The 22,645-nt window shown below is 29.6% G+C and overlaps 1 protein-coding gene across 5 annotated transcripts in view; it reads right to left on the bottom strand.

Moving 5' to 3' along the window:
* The window catches only part of LOC142228496 (uncharacterized), a 144,322-nt gene extending 121,877 nt beyond the window's left edge, over window positions 1–22,445 (bottom strand). For 3 of the 5 annotated variants that reach the window (XR_012720186.1, XM_075298932.1, XM_075298935.1), the window contains exon 1: window positions 21,859–22,445. Coding sequence is in view for 4 of the 5 variants with exons in the window: in XM_075298932.1 (XP_075155047.1) it covers window positions 21,859–21,897 (39 nt within the window). In the remaining variant the exon portion in view is untranslated. The remainder of the gene's footprint in view (window positions 1–21,858) is intronic. The other 2 variants (XM_075298933.1, XM_075298934.1) reach the window with 2 other exon arrangements.
* Between the last annotated feature and the right edge of the window lie 200 nt (window positions 22,446–22,645).

Below are 22,645 nucleotides of genomic sequence, written 5' to 3'. Positions count from 1 at the left end.
AAATCTAATTCACGGCCTTTTAATATTATATTTAAATTTTAAAAAATAGTTTTAACAAAATAGAAGTTCTTTTTTTTTATTTATTAAAGCCTTAGTTTTTTATATTTAAAAATTTATTGCATTTTGTTATTATATTTATTTATTGTACTCATGTACTTAAAAAATTTTAATATTACTTTTATTTATTGTAGTTAACTTAATTTTTAAAAAATAAACAAAAACAGTTAATAAAAAATAAAATAAAATTTCTTATTTTTTATTAATTCGTTAAATATATTTTTTATAATTTAAATATTTTTGCTAATAGGTTTTTAGTAGCTAAATCTAATTCACGGCCTTTTAATATTATATTTAAATTTAAAAAAATAGTTTTAAAAAAATAGAAGTTCTTACTTTTTATTTAAAGCCTTAGTTTTGTTTTATGTTTAAATTTTTTTGCATTTTGTTATTAATAAATATAATATAATTTATTAATAAAATTATATTTATGTTTATTATATTTATTAATAACAAAATGCAAAAAAATTTAAACATAAAACAAAACTAAGCCTTTAAATAAAAAATAAGATCTTCTATTTTTTTAACTATTTTTTTATTTAAATATAATATTAAAAGGCCGTGAATTATTTAATTGTACTCATTCGCTTAAAAAATAAACAAAAACATTTAATAAAAAAACATTAAATAAAAATAAAAAAATCTTTATGTTTATTAACCGTTGTTTTATTATAAGCTTAATTCAATTTTTTTTATATTCTTAATGCGTTACAAACTATTTTTTTACACTTAAGATATTTTTTATAATTATTATTTTTTTTAACTTATTGTAATTTAATATTATTTTTATATATTGTATTTCATTTGCTCAAAAAAAAACTAAAAGAAAAATATTTATTACAAAAAAAACTAAAAATTCCTATTTTTATTAAAATTTGTTTTACTTTATTTCGTTATTAAATTTATTTTATTATTTAGTATTTTTTTTTAATTAAATATTTTCTTCATATTAATATTATTTTGAATAAAAAATACGACAAAAATTCTTATTTTTTTATTTAACGTTTTTGTTTTGTTTACTTTAAGCTTAGTTTAAGCTTTCCAATATTTTTATTCTTATTCGATTCTTATTAGTTTTTATTAGTTTTTTAAATTCTTTTTTAAGTTTACTTAAAAATGATTTTTTTTTCGATTTTATTTTTCAAACTTCAATAAAAAAAATCAACGCTTAAATATCCCCCAACACAATGCAATGCAAAAGTGATCTAAATAAGAATGTTACCTACTTTGTTTTGATATGTGGTACTCCTTGTGTGTTTTTTACTCCTCTTTTTCCAACAACACGCGCTCAATTGCTTTCTCCTATGCGCTTTTTTAGAAACACTCACTTTTCTATCTCTCACTTGTCTATTTGGGCATTTTTTGTGCCTTTGTTTTCACCAAGTTTTCCCGGTCTTTTCTACGTTTTTATGCTTTTGTTCTTTGCTTTCAAATGATTTTCGTGCAAAATTTTCAAAAAAATATATTTTTTTTTTGTTGCTTTGCTTTTTCAAGGGAAAACTTTTCAACTTGCAATTTCTCTTTATTTTTTGTATTCTTAGTTTGCAAAAAAACGTTGGGATTTTTTAAGTTCACTTTTTATGAGCGTTTTTCGTCGTAGTAGTCGATGTCGTTGTCGTCGTCGTCGTTATTCTGCTTGTTGTTGTCATATGCACCTCGTTGCAAGCCTTTTTCTCCTGAGTGCAGCAACAACAGCTCACACAAAACAACCAGTAGCAACTTTAGTATCCACAAGTCATCCAAATCCTGTTCCTTAGAAAAAGCTGTAAGGGCATCCACATCCATATATCCATCGGTCCGTAATGTCTGAAAAATGTTCAGAGAGCCTTCCTAGAGCATCGATTCAGAATAGTCCCTGAGGGATTTTCCAATTCGACGAGAGTCAAGAAGACAAAAATGGACAGACAGATAGACAGAAGAAGTCCAGCACAGCTTAGCTAGCCAACGGTCAAAAACGGATTTCAATTTTTTGTTTTTTTGACGTGATCGCGGCGTTATTTCGGTGTTGATTAATTTTAAAAGAAAACTTTTACAATTTCTAAGTTATTCGCATTCGCACACAAGTACTACCGATGAAGAAATTTCTCGCCGAGAAGAACGCACCACACACGCGAAACCCAGGACAAGGAATACAACAAATAACACACAAATCGTAGTCCTAGCCGCGCTGGCTGATGCAAATGCTGCTGCTTCAGTGTGTGTGTGTGTGTGTACCGTTGTGTGCTGTCATCCAACCGATAGTCCAAACGACCGACCAACCGACCGACCGACCGACCGAAAACCTCTATAACTCAAAAATATGAATCTTTTTTGAAATTTTGTCATGAGCAGACACAAATTTTTAAATCTATCTAATTCTCCCAATACACTCATTAGAAACTATACAGCTATGCTATGCTACAGTCACAACAACAACAACAACAAAGACATAGCAATAGTCACACAACCAGCCAGCCAGCCAGCCATCCAAGCAGCTGGCTGCTCATATACACCAACATAAAGAGCCAGCCATCGACCAACACACAAAGGCAGCATGCAAAAGCAGCATCATTTTCTGCCCGGTCTCCATGCCCCACACCACCCACCCACTCCTAATAAACTGTGTTCTTCCCCGCCAACAAAAATAACCCTTTGCCCACGAATTCACCTCCTTGTGTGTTTCCTTGCTTACATGCCCCAACATCATCAGCTTTCTTCGTTGTACTTGCCAATGCGTTCTCCCCCCACGAACTAAATGACGATGACGACGAGAACGACAAAAACAAAAACAACAACAACGATAAGGGCAACGGCAACGACATCTCCTTTCGAGCGCGCTCTTGCCATGGTCACACCAAACTCCATTTATATTCCCACCATCGGCCACCAACCTATGTACCACCTTGACGATGACGATGATGATGATGGCTTAACTTCCTCGCTGCCACGTTGCGAAAATACCCCCATCACCATCTAACCATCTAATTCCCCCGACCCCCACCCCGCCATATTATCCACTACTGCCTGCATCAAACAACATTACTAATACAACTTTAAAATATATTTGAATACAAATATTTGAATTCTGGAAAAAAGAAAACTCACGCATACACTCTCACAGACACTAGCACCAATACAACCGCAACACAAAAATTTTCTTTAGCGCGAACAAAAAAAAACAAGCAAGCGAAAAGAGCGAGAGAACTGAGCGCAAAACACAAAAAAACGAAATCCACGTATTTTTCAATTAATCACAAAAGAAAATTTTAGAAAAACTTTTCCAAAAATTTGCAAACTTTTAATTTAGATTCGAGGGTCTTGAAATACAACAAAACAGCAAGGGGGCAGGGGTGGTGGGGTGTCGGTATGTTGAGAAATTTGTTGTTTAATGAAAATAACGTTTCTAAACGATTCGCGGAATAAGTTAACAAATATTGTAAAAACAAATAAAAATTAAAAGTTAGGAATAAGTAAAATAAACAAAATTGTTAGAAATTATAAAATTCATTAGAGTTATAAGTTACCCAAAATTAATTTTTAAAAAATTAAAAAAAAAATTAAATTAAATTAAATAATTTTGTTGGATTTTTTTTTATAATTGAAAATTGAAATTAAGTTAAATTTAATTACATTTTACTTAGTACAGTTGAATTAATTTAATATAATTTCGATTAATTTAAATTTTAAAGTTATAAAATTCATTACTAATAAGTTACCCTAAACTAATTTAAAACAAAAATTATTTAAAAAATAAAAACAAAATTAACGAAATAATTTTGTTGTATTTTTTTTTATAATTGAAAATTTAAATTAAGTTAAATTTAATTGGATTTTATTTAGTTCAGTTAAATTAATTTAATATAATTTCGATTAATGGAAATTAAATTTTAATTTTAATGTTACGATTCATTACTTCATTACTTTAGGAAATATTTTGGGTAGCCAAAATTAATTAAAAACAAACATTATTTAAAAAATAAAATTAAATTAAACGAAATAATTTTGTTGTATTATTTATTTTATCTAATTTAAATTTAAATTAAATTAAATTAAACGAAATAATTTTGTTGTACTGTATATTTGATCTAATTGAAATTAAGTTAAATTTAATTGAATTTTATTTAGTTCAGTTGAATTAATTTAATATAATTTCGATTAATTGAAATTAAATTTAAATTTTAAAGTTACACAGAAAAAAATTTCACAAAAATTTTTCCAATTAAAATCTTAATTGAGTTTTAAAAAATATTCAATTAAAAATTTAATTGTTTCAACAAATTTTTTAATTGAAATAAAAATCAATCACACAAATTAATAGTATCAATTAAATATTTAATTGGATCAATTAATTTTTTAATTGACTGTCAATTAATTTTTTAATTGATACTATCATTTCTGTGATTGAAGACATTTCAATTAAAAAATTAATAGGATCAATTAATTTCGTGATTGAATCAGAAAAAATTTTTTTTGTGTGTATGAATTAGCATTATAAAATTCATTACTAAAAAATATAAGTTACCCAAATAATTTAAAAAAATTATTTAAAAAATTAAATTAAATTAAATTAAACGAAACGAAATAATTTTGTTATATTTTTTTATTTTATCTAATTGAAATTAAGTTAAATTTAATTCAATTTTACTTAATTCAGTTGAACTAATTTAATATAATTTCGATTAATTGAAATTAAATTTTAATTTTAAAGTTAGGAATCAGCAATTGTAACAAAATTGCTTGAAATTATAAAATTCATGACCTAAGGAAATCCAAAATTAATTTAAAACAAAATTTAAAAAAAAAGAAATAGAATTACATGAAATTAAACCAAATAGATTTATTTTATTTTTTGAATTAATTAATTGAATTTAATTTCATTTAATTTTGTTTTAGTTCAGTTGAATTAATTTAATATAATTTCGATTAATTTAAATTAAATTTAAATTTTAAAGCTCAGAATTATTATTATAAAATTCATTACTTAAGGAAATATGAGTTACACAAAATCAATTAAAAACAAAAATTATTTAAAAATAATATTAAATTAAACGAAATAATTTTGTTGTACTTTTTATTTTATCTAATTGAAATTAAGTTAATTTTTATTTTGTCCAGTTGAATTAATTTAATAGGAATTAGCATTATAAAATTCATTACTAAAAGAAATATGGATAACCCAAAATTTATTATAAACAAAAATTATTTAAAAAAGTAAATTAAATTAAAGGAAATAATTTTGTTGTACTGTTTATTATCTAATTTAAATTAAGTTAAATTTAATTAAATTTAATTAGTTCAGTTGAATTTAAATTTTAAAGTTAGGAATAAGCAAACTAAACAAAATTGTTTGAAATTATAAAATTCATTACTAAAAAAATATAAGTTACCCAAAATTAATTAAAGAAAAAATTATTTAAAAAATAAAATTAAACGAAACGAAATAATTTTGTTATACTTTTTATTTTATCTAATTGAAATTAAGTCAAATTTAATTAAATTTTACTTAGTACAGTTGAATTGTATTGAATATAATTTCGATTAATTTAAATTAAATTTAAATTTTAAAGTTAGGAATTATTATTATAAATGCATAAAAAAAAATACAAAGCCATTTTAGTTTTGTTTGTTTTTCAGTAATTTTATTTCATTCAATGTCGTTTAATTTAATTTTATATTGTCTAATTTAACTTAATTTGATTTAATTTAATTTTATATTATCTAATTAAATTTAATTTTTAAAGTTAGGAATTATTATTATAAAATGCATTACTTTAGGAAATATGGCCTACCCAAAATTAATTTAAAAAAAAATAATATTTAAAAAATAATATTAAACGAAATAATTTTGTTGTACTGTTTATTTTATCTAATTGAAATTAAGTTAAATTTCATTGGATTTTATTTAGTTCACTTAAATTAATTTAATATAATTTCGATTAATTGAAATTAAATTTAAATTTTAAAGTTAGGAATTAGCATTATAAAATTCATTACTAAAAAATATAAGTTACCCAAATAATTAAACAAAAATTATTTAAATAATAAAATTAAATTAAACGAAACGAAACGAAATAATTTTGTTATATTTTTTTATTTTATCTTATTGAAATTAAGTTAAATTTAATTAAATTTTATTTAATTCAGTTGAATTAATTTAATATAATTTCGATTAATTGAAATTAAACTTTAATTTTAAAGTTAGGAATTAGCAAATGTAACAAAATTGCTTGAAATTATAATATTCATTACCTAAGGAAATATGGATTACCCAAAATTAATTTAAAATAAAATTTATTTAAAAAAAATAAAATTACATGAAATTAAGACAAATATATTTATGTTATTTTTTGAATTATCTAATTGAATTGAATTTAATTTCATTTAATTTTTTTAGTTCAGTTGAATTAATTTAATATAATTTCAATTAATTGAAATTAAATTTTAATTTTAATGTTAGGAATTAGCATTATAAAATTCATTACTTAAGGAAATATGGATTACCCAAAAATAGAATTTAATAGAATTTCGATTAATTGAAATTAAATTCAAATTTTAAAGTTAGGAATTAGCATTATAAAATTCATTACTAAAAATATAAGTTACCCAAATTAATTTACAAAAATATTTAAAAAATAAAATTAAATTAAACGAAACGAAACGAAATAATTTTGTTATATTTATTTATTTTATCTAATTGAAATTAAGTTAAATTTAATTAAATTTTATTTAATTCAGTTGAATTATTTTTAATATAATTTCGATTAATTGAAATTAAATTTTAATTTTAAAGTTAGGAATTAGCAATTGTAACAAAATTGCTTGAAATTATAAAATTCATTACTTAAGGAAATATGGGTTACCCAAAATTAATTTAATATAAAATTTATTAAAAAAAAAATAAAATTACATGAAATTAAAACAAATAGATTTATTTTATTTTTTGAATTATCTAATTGAATTTAATTGAATTTAATTTTTTTTAAGTCCAGTTGAAATAATTTTTATATAATTTCGATTGATTTGAATTAAATCTTTCCATTAATTTAGTTTACTTTATTAAAAATAAATATATTATTTTACACACAAAAAAAATATTTTTTTTTGTCTTCAATCACGAAATTAATTGATCCAATTAATTTTTAATTGAAATGTCTTCAATCACTGAAATGATAGTATCAATTAAAAAATTAATTGAATGCCAATTAAAAAATTAATTGATCCAATTAAAAAAATAATTTTTGGTTTTTAATCGTCACTTTAAATGCGAATAAAACAATAATTGATACTATCAATTTTTGAGCTTGATTTTTGTTTCAATTAAAAAATTTGTTGAATCAATTAAATTTTTAATTGAATATTTTTTAAAACTCAATTAAGATTTTAATTGGAAACAATTTCGTGAATTTTTTTCTGTGTATTTAAACTAAAGATCGTTTCTGTGAATTAAAAAAAAAATACAAAGCCATTTTAGTTTTGTTTGTTTTTCAGTAATTTTATTTCATTCAATGTGGTTTAATTTAATTTTATATTGTCTAATTTAACTTAATTTGATTTAATTTAATTTTATATTATCTAATTTAAGTAAAATTTAATTCAATTTTATTAAAGTCAGTTGAAATAATTTAATATAATTTCGATTAATTTAAATTAAATATTCACATTAATTTAGTTTACTTTATTAATAAATATACATTTTTTTATTTAAACTAAAAATACTTTATGGTTTATGAATTGAAATAAATTTTAATTGAATGAAAAAAAAAACAAAATTAATATAATTTAATTTCATTTTAATTGAATTGAATTTAATTATTTCCGCACGAAATTTTTAATTATACTTTTAATTATTGTTTTAGTTAATTAAAACATTAATTGGGATAAGAAATATTGTAATTGAAAATGTAAAAATTTTCAATAATGTTCCTCATTGACTTTATTTTTTAATTTGATTAAAAAGTTAATTATATCAATTTTTTAAATTAAGTTTTCAACTTCAATCAACTTTGTAATTGGAAATAGTTTGGTGCTATTTTTTCGGTGTTAGGTCGATATTTTTGTCAATGAAGTGAAGTGAAGATGTAGTTCTAGACATCAAGGAGGTGTAGGATCAATATAGTCGGCTCCGCCGGACTTTATTCTTTCCGTAATATAATGTGTAAATTAAATCCGAAATATTAAAGTAGCATTCATGTTTAAAGATATTTTGTAAGTTTTATGCAAAGAAGTTTCTAGTTTGCTTCTCGATGTCACCTCTACCATAGGAGGGAGTGTATAAGTTTGTCTTTCCTTTTGTAACATGTCAAACAATTTTCTATCATAGGTTTGGTTACACAGAAAATTTTTGTTTGCCATTCAAACACGAAATTAATTAATCCTATTATGTTTTTAATTGAAATGATGTCTTTAATCACTAAATTGATAGTATCAATAGCAGAATTAATTAATTTTAATTAAAACGTTGAAAGGTTGTGTTCGCAAAACTCAATTAATTGTATTTGTATTGATGACTGAATAAATAAATAAATAAATAAATAATTTTTTTAATAGGGCCATTTCGCTTTCAATGCTATACATAAAAGTTAATATACAGCTGCGCTCAAAATAATAGTAGTAGCAAATAAATTAAAGCACCATCGTGATTTACAGTTTTTGTCGTAAAATTGGTACTGTACTCAGTGTTTTTAGGTTGCCGAACATATAGACGGGATCCTCTTCAATCATAAAGCACCATTTTTGACTCATCCATCCAATGTTCCTCCATTTCTGTACTGGGGAATGTTCCTCCATTTCTGTACTGACCAATGGAAATCCTCTTGGGCATACTTTATTCTTTTCGATACATGTTTTTTTTTTAAAGGAGAGTGAGTTTTCTTGGACTATGGACAGCTAAATTATTTTCGTCTTTTAATTGTTTGTAAGCTAGCTTATAACCCTTTTATTTGTTTTGGAGCTTGCAAAGGGATTCTTCTTATGTCGATTTTTTTACAACAACAATAGCATCAGAAATTAAACCAACGGTATTTTTTTATTATGCACACTCCAAACAATGATATAGTAAAAAACAAAGATAAAATAAACCTTTAGTGGAAGGAATAGAAGAAGCAGAAAAAAAAATTCAGCACAGCACTACTATTATTTTGAGCACAACTGTATGTTTATTTAATTTGAATTTTTGTTTTTGGAAAATTGTGACACCTTCTGTGCAACTTTTTTAAAATGACAATGCCACCTTTTATTGCAATTTTAATTTTTCCCCAAAATATTTTTTTCATTTATCCGAACCGCCTAAAAGTATGCAAGGGGTATGTTCTATACTAGCATTAAACTGAGTTTTTTTCGATGAAATGGAGATAAAATTATTTTTAGATAAGTTTAGATCAAAATTTAGAAGTGACGTTTCACAGTTCTATACAGGGCAGTTAATATACGTTCATCTAATTAACATTTTTATACCCTCCACCATAGGATGGGGGTATATTAACTTTGTCATTCCGTTTGTAACACATCGAAATATTGCTCTAAGACCCCATAAAGTATATATATTCTGGGTCGTGGTGAAATTCTGAGTCGATCTAAGCATGTCCGTCCGTCCGTCCGTCTGTCCGTCTGTCCGGCTGTCCGTCCGTCTGTGGAAATCACGCTAACTTCCGAACGAAACAAGCTATCGACTTGAAATTTGGCACAAGTAGTTGTTATTGATGTAGGTCGGATGGTATTGAAAATCGGCCATATCGGACCACGTTTACGTATAGCCCCCATATAAACCGATCCCCAAATTTGGCTTGAGGAGCCTCCCGGAGCAGCAAAATTCATCCGATCCGGTTGAAATTTGGTACCTGATGTTAGTATACGGCCTCTAACAACCATGCAAAAATTGGTCCATATCGGTCCATATCGGTCCATATTTATATATAGCTCCCATATAAACAGATCCCCAGATTTGACCTCCGGAGCCTCTTGGAGGAGCAAAATTCATCCGATCCGGTTGAAATTTAGTACGTGGTCTTAGTATACGGTCTCTAACATTCATGCAAAAATTGGTCCATGTCGGTCCATAATTATATATAGCCCCCATATAAACCGATCCCCAGATTTGACCTCCGGAGCCTCTTGGAGGGGAAAAATTCATCCGATCCGGTTAAAATGTGGTACATGATGTTATTATACGGTCTCTAACAACCATGCAAAAATTGGTCCATATCGGTCCATAATTATATATAGCCCCCATATAAACCGATCCCCAGATTTGACCTCCGGAGCCTCTTGGAGGGGCAAAATTCATCCGATCCTGTTGAAATTTGGTACCTGATGTTAGTATACGGCCTCTAACAACCATGCAAAAATTGGTCCATATCGGTTCATAATTATATATAGCTCCCATATTAACCGATCCCCAGATTTGAACTCCGGAGCCTCTTGGAGGAGCAAAATTCATCCGATCCAATTGAAATTTAGTACGTGGTGTTAGTATATAGTCTCTAACAACCATGCAAAAATTGGTCCATATCGGTTCATTATTATATATAGCTCCCATATAAACCGATCCCCAGATTTGACCTCAGGAGCCTCTTGGAGGAGCGAAATTCATCCGATCCTGTTGAAATTTGGTACATGGTGTTAGTATATGGTATCTAACAACCATGCAAAAATTGGTCCATATCGGTCCATAATTATATATAGCAAAAGTCATCCGATGCGGTTGAAATTTGGTACATTTTGTCAATATATGGCCTCTAACAGCCATGTAAAAATTGGTCAATATCGGTCTTTAGTTATATATAGCCGATGACTTATTACACAAAAATTGGTCCATATCGCCAAAAATAATCTACCAAAACTTTATTTCCATAGAAAATTTTGTCAAATTTTATTACTATAGAAAGTTGTGTCAAAATTTCATTTCTATAGAAAGTTTTGTCAAACGTTTATTTCTATAGAAATGTTTGTCAAAATTTTATTTCCATAGAAAGTTTTGTCAAAATTTTATTTTTATAGAAAATTTTGTAAAAAATTTATTTCTGTAGAAAATTTTGTCAACATTTTATTTCTATACAAAATTTTGTCAACATTTTACTTCCATAGAAAATTTTGTCAACATTTTATTTCTATAGAAAATTTTGTCAAGTTTTTATTTCTATAGAAAATTTTGTCAAAATTTTATTTCTATAGAAAATTTTGTCAAGTTTTCATTTCTATAGAAAATTTTGTCAAGTTTTCATTTCTATAGAAAATTTTGTCAAACTATATTATATACGTATTTAATCGGCCTTTTTTTGTTTAATATATACCCCGTATGGGCTAACTTACAATTTAGAAGACAGTGTTAAAAAGCTTTACGATACCTTGCCATCGGCAAGTGTTATCGCAACCCAAGTAATTCGATTGTGGATGACAGCCTTTAGTAGAAGTTCCTACGCAATCCATGGTGGAGGGTACATAAGATTCGGCCTGACCGAACTTACGGCCGTATATACTTGTTACTTTTAGAAAAGTGTGACACCTTTTGTGGTACTTATTGCAAATGCCATTTTTTTGTGCAACTTTTTAGAAATTCTGAACGATCCGTCTATCTTCTAATCTTTATTGGGAATAGTGTTACCCTTTTGTATTTTCCACTACATTTTAAACTTTTTTAACGAATACATGGAACGCCAAAAAGTATGCAAAGAAAATGTTCTACAATAGGTTAACTTGGTTAATATCCCGAACTGTCAATTTCAAGCAGTGATTTTCGATGTAATGGAGATAATTATAAAAGTACAAATTCCCAATTCTGTATTAGAAATTAAAAAAAAAAATACTTCACACTTTTGCTTTTGGAAAAGTGTGCCACCATTTATTCTACTTTTTCAAAATGAAAGTGCCACTTTTTATAGCAAGCGCCACTTTTTAGAAATCCTTAATTATAAAGTTTGTTGAGATCCACCATGGGATCCGTCTATCTTATAATCACGATTCAATCTTCAGATTAGTTGTTTGTTTGAAGCAAGTTAACATTTGACGATATGCTAAATAGGCCCATGTTTTGATACAAAATGTGGCAGTAGAAGACGCAATTCGTTTGCCACGAAAAAAAATGAGTCTTCAAAACCTAACTGAAAATATTCTTTTTGGATACCTTTGGGGTTCAAAAGTAATAAATATAAAGTAAAGACGTTTTTGAATCCAATACCTATTTAGAATTCTTTAATATAATGTCTAATATTTTGGAATTCAAATAAAATTTCACAAAAAAAAAACATTTCATATTTTGTTAACTTAAATTAGTTATAATTTAATTTTAAAAATAATTAATTTCGAAAGGAAATTATTTCAATTAATAATATATCTACCATTAATATATCTACGATTAAATTTCTATATTCATCGCTAAAGAATTGCCATAATTTAGTTTAAGAAAACATTGTTGCCATCTTCTAATTAAATTCGTAGTAATTTCTATTTACGAGTAGAAGGAGAAAAATTTATTATCTCTACAAATTTTATTTCGAATATTAGTTTTTTTCTACAGTATATATTTTCATTTAGTCATTAAGTTTGTGTGTGTGTTTTTTTTTTCGCAGACGATTTTCCAGTACTCCCTCCCAATCCCACCCTCAAATTACCATCCACTTGGAAATTTTTATGTGTAATTGTATTTTGGATGTGTTTTTTTTTTTTTTTTTTTGCTTACTTTCTTTTGTGCTCCATCTTAATTACAAACATTTTATTTCTTGTTTTTTTTTCGTTTTTGTCGTTTTCATATTTTTCAAATTATAACTGCGAAATCATTATGCGCCCATTTTCTTTTCAATTTGTCATATTTTTTTCGACTATGGTGTTTTTTGTTTTGTTTTGCAAATCCCCCCACTTTTGATAAATGTCTCCCCCTTCTGCATCCCCCCTTTCCTACATTGCCATTAAAATGTGTTCAATTCTTTTTACGTTTCTCTTAATTAATCACGTTCTTGGCTAGGACTTCTTCTGCTACTGCTACAGCAGTACGGATGCTTTATCTTCTTTGGCTTTTAATGCTTCTTTCATACGAAATTTCCATAAATACACTTTCGTTTTTTATACCATCTGACCGGACGAACAAAAACCCTTACAACTATCTAGCCAGTAAACCAACAACCATCTATTCATGCAGTCACAGTCAGCCAGCCAGCCAGCCAAGAGCCAACGATCCACAGTCATCCTTTCTTCTTCATTTCATTTCATGATATGGCCAGAAGAGCCTAGCCATTTAGAGTACCACTAGAGAGTGATAGTCATCATAACCAAAAGCCAGCAACCATCTATCCATCCATCCATCCATTCATTCATTCATTCGTTCATTCATGGGTTTTTGTCCTAGCATTTGTTTGACTTACTTTTTGATAACGTCAAACTAAGTTTTCCTTACTTAGCATTCACATGCTGTTACTCTCTCTTTTTTGTCTTGGTGTTTTTGTTGTTGTAGATGGTTGTGTAGTAGGTGTAATGTTTGTGGCTGCTGTTGTTGTTTTGATTCATTTTTTATCGAAATTCCTTTTAATCCTACTCTATTTTTTGCTTACTTACTTTTTTACTATTCTATGTATATGTGTGTGTGTATAAGTATTACTACAACTCGTACAAATACATAGGCAATATACTTACTATTCAATACCAAAGACTATTAATAAAGAAGACGTGAAATGGGCTTTGATAGTGTTAGTACTAGAAAACAGAGATTAATATCATACTTGTTGGAAAAGCGCTCCGAACTTACTGGTTTGATGCAGACAATTTTTATTTAGCTATTTTCTCCAACATTTCACGCAAATTTCTGTGTCGGTTGCACTAAATTATTAATTAAATGTTTCACAAAGTGTTTTTGTTCGTTTAAGAGTTAAAAAAATTGCTAAAATAAGCGAATTAAGTTTTGTTACGAATGCAAAATGAAAAGAGAAACCGAAAAAAAGTTGCAACGTCTCATGGAACATGTATGATATTAATCTCTGTTTTTTCAAGAAAAAGAGGAAGAGCAAGCTTATCTCATGTCTTCTTTATTAATAGTCTTTGTTCAATACTCGCTAGTTGTAGACTAAAATAAACACGCATCACATGCATATGCAAGAACATGTGTTTTCCCCATTTTGCATTTTGTTTTTTGTTTGGAGACCACCGGTACGTATGATGATGTTTATGTTGTGCTTGCCTTATTTCGGCAGTCATTCTTTTTTACCAGTTTCCGTTTTTTAATCATCGTCGTCGCCAACATCATGGCATCATTGTCGTTTTTACTCTCGGTTTTTGTTTTGATTATGAACTTTTACCCATACACATTGTTTTGCTGGATTTTTTTACCCAAAAAAAAATTTAACTTGATTTATTTGCAAACACAAAACACTTGTTCGCTATTGCAATGCAAAACTTCCAAAGAGGAATCAAAACAACACCAACAATACTACACTGCCTTGCCTTGCCTTGCCCTCTGGTAAAAAACAGCAATGAGTATGATAGCAGCTGCTGGCACTCTTTTACTCAGAGTATTTGATGGTGGTGATGTATATGTGTATATGTGAGAAATTCTATAAAGACACTCTGAAGCTCCTTAGCCGCCTGGCTATGTTATTATTCCCAAGGACTATAGACAGAGGCAAAACAAAAACTTACCCCTAAAAAACAGTTACTAAAAAGAGCGTTTCATAGTAAATAGTTGTGAATTCAAAAAGAGTCACACACAAGCCAGAGCATAATAGCAGCACTCTACCGTTATATCGTAAACACTCACTGAATTGATTTGTACCAGCTGCTTGCCGGTATTTGTGCTACGTATTTAAAGAGGGGGATTTGTGTAATGCATGTGTTTTTTAGTGAGAGCAACAGAGAGAGTTTGCAAGTCCATCGCAAATGGTCAAGTTTACACTATGACCCATAAAAAGTTCTCTAAACTCGCCAAATTCCCAGAGAATAAAAATTGTTTCTCTAAAAACTCATGTAACCAACTTTGTACAGTGGCTCGTAGTAGAACTAAAAAAAATAACATTATTTTATCATATTACACTGAAAAACCAGTGAAGCTACCAGGAAAAAAATTTTGGTTAAAGCTGAGTACTATATTCAGTTTTCAAGCTGAAAACAAGTTTGTTTTCATGGTTACTTTTTTTTTAATTAATTAATTTAGAAATATAACATTATTTGCAATCAATTCCTTGGATCTTTTCCATCCATTATTTGGCAAGACTGGATCAAAATATTTAATTTTGTGTTTTAGTGAAAAAACCGAACATAGTACTCACCTTAATTTTAGAAAATTTTGATTACTTTTAGAAAATTTTAAACAAACAGAACGCTGACTTCACGCCGATATCATAAAATAAGTAAATATTTTTCGACAAATTCAAGAAAATTTATTAGACATAAGTAATTTGTTAAAGAAAATGTTGTAGTTTTAATGAACAAAATTCGAGTTTAAAATTAAAAGAATATCATTAGTACCATACGAAGTTCAAGAAGGGCGCATTTGTAGTAAAATTTACAAATTTAAAGAGAAAATAGTTCATTATTTTGTGAGAAGTACGAATTTCGAGAATATTTATGCTTCATTTGTGTTTTCTTGGTATTTTCCCCGTTTTTTCAGTTCATTTAACTTACATGCGCAAAAAATTATTAGAGTAAAGGAAACTTTCTCCAAAAATAATAAGTACATGAAATAAAATTAAGGTAATTTGGCTTTAGTGAAATAAAAGGTAAACTTTTTTTGAGTGTACAAAGAAAAATTACAATTTTGTTGTAAAGAATTAAATGACTTGTAGATTCGAATTTAAACATTTGACCCTGTTCTTGATTGGGAAATAAAGAAGATAAATTTTCTGAGATCTGAATACCTGTAGGGATGGATCAAAAATATTTGAAGGCAGTGGCAGCGACGGTAATCCGCCCATGTCGTAGCTTAGAACAGCCCAATATTACTCTATAATGGGTACCCAGAAATTTTGGAATATTCCATATTTTTCTCCGCTCGCTTTGTATATCGACAATGTAATTTTTAAATATAATGGCTTGTTGATGTGGGTGGACAAGCCAATTTGATATGAGACGGCAAGAATATTAAGGACTCTGAAATTCTAATGGCGGATTTTAGACCCTTAGTAGTCATCACAACAGGAAATAACAAACTTGGAAAAAGACATGCCTTAATGATTGATGATATTTGTAGATAGTGACTGGACCCGGAGGCTACAGTGGAAACAAGATACTGCGATCCTTGGTTTCTTTCAGGTTAGACTGCAAATGAAGGAAATCTTATTGGATAATGCATAGATGATAGAAATAATCCTAACAATGAAAAATAACATTGAATCACAATGGACCAACATGGTCTGAGTGGCTATCAATTCTTGCCAGATTTTTTTTCAATTTTCTTTCAAAAAAAAAAAAAAAAATGGCGATGACTTTCAGAATCTCCTCAAATCGAAGAAATTCCACTTCTTTAAAAGTCTAAAAATACTGAAATACCCAAAAATTAAATATTGAAAATTCAAATTACTTGGACAGAAAATATGAAAACACTGAATCCCCTTAACAAAAAAGCTTGTAGCGGTCGGTTATCATGCCCGTCCGTGACAGAAGTTAACATGCGTAAGTAATTACATCCTGGTAGGTATATCTATGCCAATGACAACAAGCCTTCCCATTTTTTTGGAAATCCGATTCAAAATGATAGACCACTCTATGTTTTCAAACATTTCGATTAGTTTTGATACACTAATAAACGCACTTAAGACTATTCCATTGTCCAGTCCATTGAGATACCACAGTGGTAAACGACTCTCTTATACTGCCCGATTCCTTGTTTAGCTCAATGACAAGGTAACTTATTTTTATAGTCGAGTCAGAAAGTCCGAGTCTACTTAGAGAAACTTTGACTCAACTCAGAAATGTCACCAGCATTACTGAGAGGGAATAATCCACCGCTGGAAAAATTTTTTGGTGTTTGGTCGAAACTGCACACAAAAAAATTTCACGAAAACTTTTCCAATTAAAATTTTAATTGAGTTTTAAAAAATATTCAATTAAAAATTTTATTGATTCAACAAATTTTTTAATTGAAACAAAAATCAATCACAAAAATAATAGTATCAATTAATTTTTTTATTGGATCAATTAACTTTTTAATTGACCTTCAATTAATTTTTTAATTGACATTTCAATTAAAAATTAATTGGATCAATTAATTTCGTGATTGAATCAGAAAAAAAAATTTTTGTGTGTGGGATTCAACCCATCACCTTTTGTATGCAAGGCGGTCATACTAACCATGGCACCACGCTGGCTCTTTAACTAGATATACTTCGTTCAGCAATGTTTCAACTTTTTTAACGAATTTGAAAAATAGGATTTCTTAAGACTTTAAAGCTTCGTTATTAGCGCTCTGGGAAGCACTTTTTAAAGTTTCCAAAGCATCCTGTGCAATGGCAAAATCGAAAGAATATAGCAGATGGGGCTGAAGTTCGTACCACAACCAATTTGATAGCAAGGCGCGAGAAGTTAACGTACCATTCACATGGTGTAAGCTCACTTTTTTACTTCCTTAACTAGGGTCTTTTTTTCTTGCATCACGAGGGCTCCTGAACATGGTTAGATAGTCTTAGAATAATTATATATTCTTAATATATATTAATATATACTTTTTATCGTCAGAAATGGATGTGGTACAAAGGAAATGGCAAATTTATTATTGCCTCATACCATGGCGGTGGGTTAAGTCGAAGCATTAACTTTTTACTTTAATCTCCTTCGAATTTTAGCTTGTGAAGTCGTCGGTAGCTCATAGGACTCTACTATTTTCACAAAACTCAAACTGATTTGCCATCATTGTGATAGTCTTCACAGTCGAAATTTGTAAAACAATACGAGTATGCAAAATGCTTGATCCATATCAAAAGGAACTCTGGAAAAATCAATGTTTCAAATTTATTCAAAAAGAGTAGGAAAATTCCTGATTTCTCTTACGTATAATAATCCATTATCTCACATAGCTGTAGTTATATCCCTAATCCTTGGAACATTAGAAAATTTTATGACCGCATTAAGTTTGGATGACGCCACAATTGCTTGGCGGCTTTGAATCCAATGCATCAAACTCATATGCTCTACTACTCCATTCTCTCACAGAGGGTTTTTCGAAAGCTGAAGCATTATATTTGGAAGATTAATTTCGAGTCATACCAATATATTTCAGGAATAGGTAAATCAGTTTTAACCCTTATACTACGTTGGGTATTAGGTCGTATTTTTCATCACCGAATTTCTTACTTTTGGATTATAATTAAAAGTTCTTACTACTCAGCATGAATTCAGCATATGTTACCAATTAATGCACTGAGTAATAGAAATTGTTAATTATATTCGAACAGTAAGATATGCGGTGTTGAAAAATACGATATGGGTCATCAAATGACCCCAACGTACTATAAGGGTTAATAGTCTTCCGGACTCATTAATTTTGGCCATGTATCTCTAAACCTGTGTCACGTGTGTGTGAAAATAAAAATGCATGCAATTTTTTGTTTTCAAATAATTCATTATTTCTGATAGCTGTAATAATATCCCACATCCTGGGAATATTTTTAAGATCGAATTATGTTTGGATGAGGCCAAAATTGCTTGGCGGGTTCGAAACCAGTGCATGTAACTCATATGGTTTTTTACATTCTCACAGACAGGAATTTTTGAATTCTGGAGCATCATGTTTGGAAGATGATTCGAACCATGTCAATATATTCGAAATAACTAGGAATAGGTACAAGTAAATCACTTTTAATAGCCTTCCGGCCTTCTGCTATGGCGATGAGAATAGAAATTATGTAAAATTAAAAAAAATTATCGTTTTCTATGCGTTTATTTCGTGTCATATGCGAGCTTTAATGATGTATCTCATCCGGGAACATTTGAAAATTTTATAATCACATTAAACTTGTATGAAACCACAATTGCTTGGCGACTTCGAAACCAGAACATAAAACTCATATGCCATTCTCAGTGAAACTTTTTGAAATCTTAAGCAGAATACTTGGAAAATTATTCCAGCCATGCCAATATATTCCATATAACTAAGGATAGGTAAATCGGTTTTAATCGTCTTCAGTACTGATCTGCTATGATCATGTGACTAGAAGTTATCAAGAAAATATTCGCAACACCTGCTAGTTAATCTTGGGTTATGTGCGAGCAGATTTTTCAAATCGGATACCAATTGAGTTATTCCCCAACATTCTCTGGCACTAAACAACCAGGAATGGATAAGTTTAAAGTGTCATCGGACTCATTTGCAATGAATATGACTAGAAATTATACAGAGTCATCTTCCATCATCTTTCCATCTGGCAAGCTTGTGTCATGTATGAGTAAGAACAAAAATTCATGAGATTTTTTCCAACCGCGTCCTCAACATCTTCAATCTAGTGGGAACCCTAGAATCTTGTGTCACCTGTAAGCTAGAATAAAAATTCATGAGATTTTTTTCAATACGCATACCAATTGCATTGTTCCTCAACATTTGCATGCTGGCGGGCACCCTTGTCAGGTGAATGTTGGACTGGTCAGCCACATCATTGACAGTATTCTCAGCATTTGACAGGATGTAATACGCTGTAAGGGGTCGACTTTTCTTATCGTTTAGTAATATGCGGAAATCTTCCGTAAAAGAAAAGTTCATCTTTGGTATCAGAGTGGACAAGTTTATCTGGGAACAACAGGCGATGAAAATAACTTCTAGCCTAGGTTAGGTTAGGTGGCAGCCCGATGTATCAGGCTCACTTAGACTATTCAGTCCATTTTGATACCACATTGGTGAACTTCTCTCTTATCACTGAGTGCTGCCCGATGACAAGGGACCTCCTTTTTATAGCCGAGTCCGAACGGCGTTCCACATTGCAGTGAAACCACTTAGAGAAGCTTTGAAACCCTCAGAAATGTCACCAGCATTACTGAGGTGGGATAATCCACCGCTGAAAAACTTTTTGGTGTTCGGTCGAAGCAGGAATCGAACCCTGCAAGGCGGGCATGCTAACCATTGCACCACGGTGGCTCCCATAACTCCTAGCCTAAATCCTATATCAACTTCTCACGCTTCTCTTATGCTTCTAGACTGTGCTCGAAATCTTATTGTTTGACATTTGAAATTTCGCCATTTGTTAAAGCGAGATATCGTAGCCTCCAACAAAATATATTTTCGTTATGAAAAGCACTGAAAAGCAAGTATTCATCTACCCTTGTTGGGGCCAGTTTCTGTTGGAAATTTGATACATTTTTCTTTAGCAGAGATACAAAAATCGAAAAAAAATGTTGAAATCAAATATTTCTATTCCATAAATTCGAATAATCATATTTGGATATCTTTAAAAATCAACTCAGATCGACTATGTTGTTGGTCAAAATCTACCAAAAAGACTTTTACGAAAATCTACCAAAAAGACTTTTACGAAAATCTACAAAAAAGACTTTTACGAAAATGTTGAATAGCAAATAGGGATGCAAATATTCTTATTAATAAATATTAACTTTTCGGCTTGACCCTAATTCTAAAAAGTGTCCACTGATCTGCTGTGTTCTAACTGGACCATCATATACCTATGGAAAAACCCCTATGTGAAGAAACCAGAATCTATCAATAATGAAAAATCCTTTTCTTTGACGAACCTCAAAAATAGTCATTACTTTGTCGATGTGGACAACCCTTATGTGAATTGCACACACAACCACGCACAAACTTCAATTAAACAGCCCCAACCGCCCAAAAAGATATAAATTATTTGACATTCGCCAAGTTAGTTGAATTAGTAGAAGCAGCATCAACAACAATAATGCATAGTAAGAACAAAAACAAAGGCAGAGGCAAAAACAAAACTTTGTAATAAACGTATTCGCACACACATTGCCACATATCTAAACTTGATTCTCCTACTTTTATATTGCTCTCGCTTGCTTGCTCTCTCTTTGTGGTAACCAATTTCTCAGCAAATAATTTCATTTGTTACGATTCCCCATGTATTTTATTCGGCTAGTAAATTAATGACAAAAGCAACGACGTCGACATAGGCATCACGGCATCAAACGAATGCATGCATTTCTCCTCCAACAAGAGAGCAAAGCAACAAGGAAAAATCGAGAGAAAGTATGCTGGAATTGTAGTTGGAGTTTAAAATACGCACCCAAAAAGTATAAAATGTGTGTGTGTGTGGAGTTATGGACAATTGTTATTGTGAAAAATTTTAAGCCTTTTTCTAAGCAGAGGCAGCAACAGCATTGCCGCTGACATCCACCATTTCCACACATCCCATAGGGGGCAGAATATATTTATTATATTTTTGGTATTTGGATGGATGCTATTAGTTTGCAATAGAGTTTAGTTTTGTAACATCCCCGCCCCTTTTTTGGGGGGGTGTTGAAATTGGTGCTACTTTGTTGATGGGATGCCTTAGGATGTGAGTCGAGGCGTCTCTACTTTATATATATATATATACGTACAACAAAAACTATTAGTGGAGAAAAGTTTTCTAAGTTTTCAAAGCCACACCACCACCATCCGGATTCCATACATATACCACCTAAAAGGCAAGAGACCATCTTTCTTAGTGGAGCATTTTCTAAAATGAGATGTTGGTGGGGCGACAAGAACGCTTAAGAAGGCGCTAAGAACTAAAATCAATAAAAACAACAAAATACACACACATTTTTGCAAAAGCAATAAAAGACGCGCGCAAATTGTTATTTTAACCTAACCCAAAAGGTTGAACGCCACCAAAGAGTACAGTGGGGATATACGAGCGCTAGAAAAAAGTGTAGATAAAAGAAAACATTGGGAAAACTTACCGCTGCCGGCTGGAAACACAATCTGCAGATGCTTTCCATGTCACCGCGCGTTTAATGGCCACGTCCAATGGTGGTAAACTGGAAGACACCAGCGGTCTTAAGGGACCTCAATGGGTGGAACTGGTTTTAGATATTCGAAATTTCGCTATTGATGTCTATCAAACACGGAAAAAAGAGTTTTAATCGATTGTCATTTATCAATGGCCACCACTGAGGGCCTTCGCCTTCGGTCTATATCATCTTCATTCTCCAAATACTTTAATAAAAATCGTACGCACATACACTTTTTGTTCCCGCTAAAGAAAACACACGACGTCACAAAACCCTATATATAAGTTTTTTTTTCTTGAAGTTTATTTCTCTTGTTCACTGGGACACAAGGCACCACCACCACAACCAAATTCTTTTGGTTTCGTATTCTAGCCAACAATATTTCAATACAATTAATTATTTCGAAAATTTGTTTGCAGTTTTTTAATTTGTCTTTTTGTACATTTGTTCTGTTTGGCTTTTGTTTATATTTTTCTATTTTGGCTTGACCATTGGAACTTTTTTTATGCCAAGACTCTATACTTTTTTACAGCATTGACATTTCACTGCATTGACATTTTAGAGCGACATGTATGAACCGGGTTTTAGGTATTACACCACTAAATGATAGGCCAGATCAAAAGCGAATGGCGGTAAGCGGTTTTTCATGAATCGAAGATGAAAAATGTTGCAACGCACATAATTATACGAGTGTGCGAACAATAATTGGGTGCTTGTGACTTTAAAACCATCAGTT

This window comes from Haematobia irritans, chromosome 3, assembly GCF_050003625.1.
Source record: "Haematobia irritans isolate KBUSLIRL chromosome 3, ASM5000362v1, whole genome shotgun sequence".
In the NCBI taxonomy this organism is placed as follows: Eukaryota; Metazoa; Arthropoda; class Insecta; order Diptera; family Muscidae; genus Haematobia; species Haematobia irritans.
The sequence above is the reverse complement of the archived record's forward strand: the minus strand, read 5'-3'. Positions and strand labels throughout refer to the sequence as shown.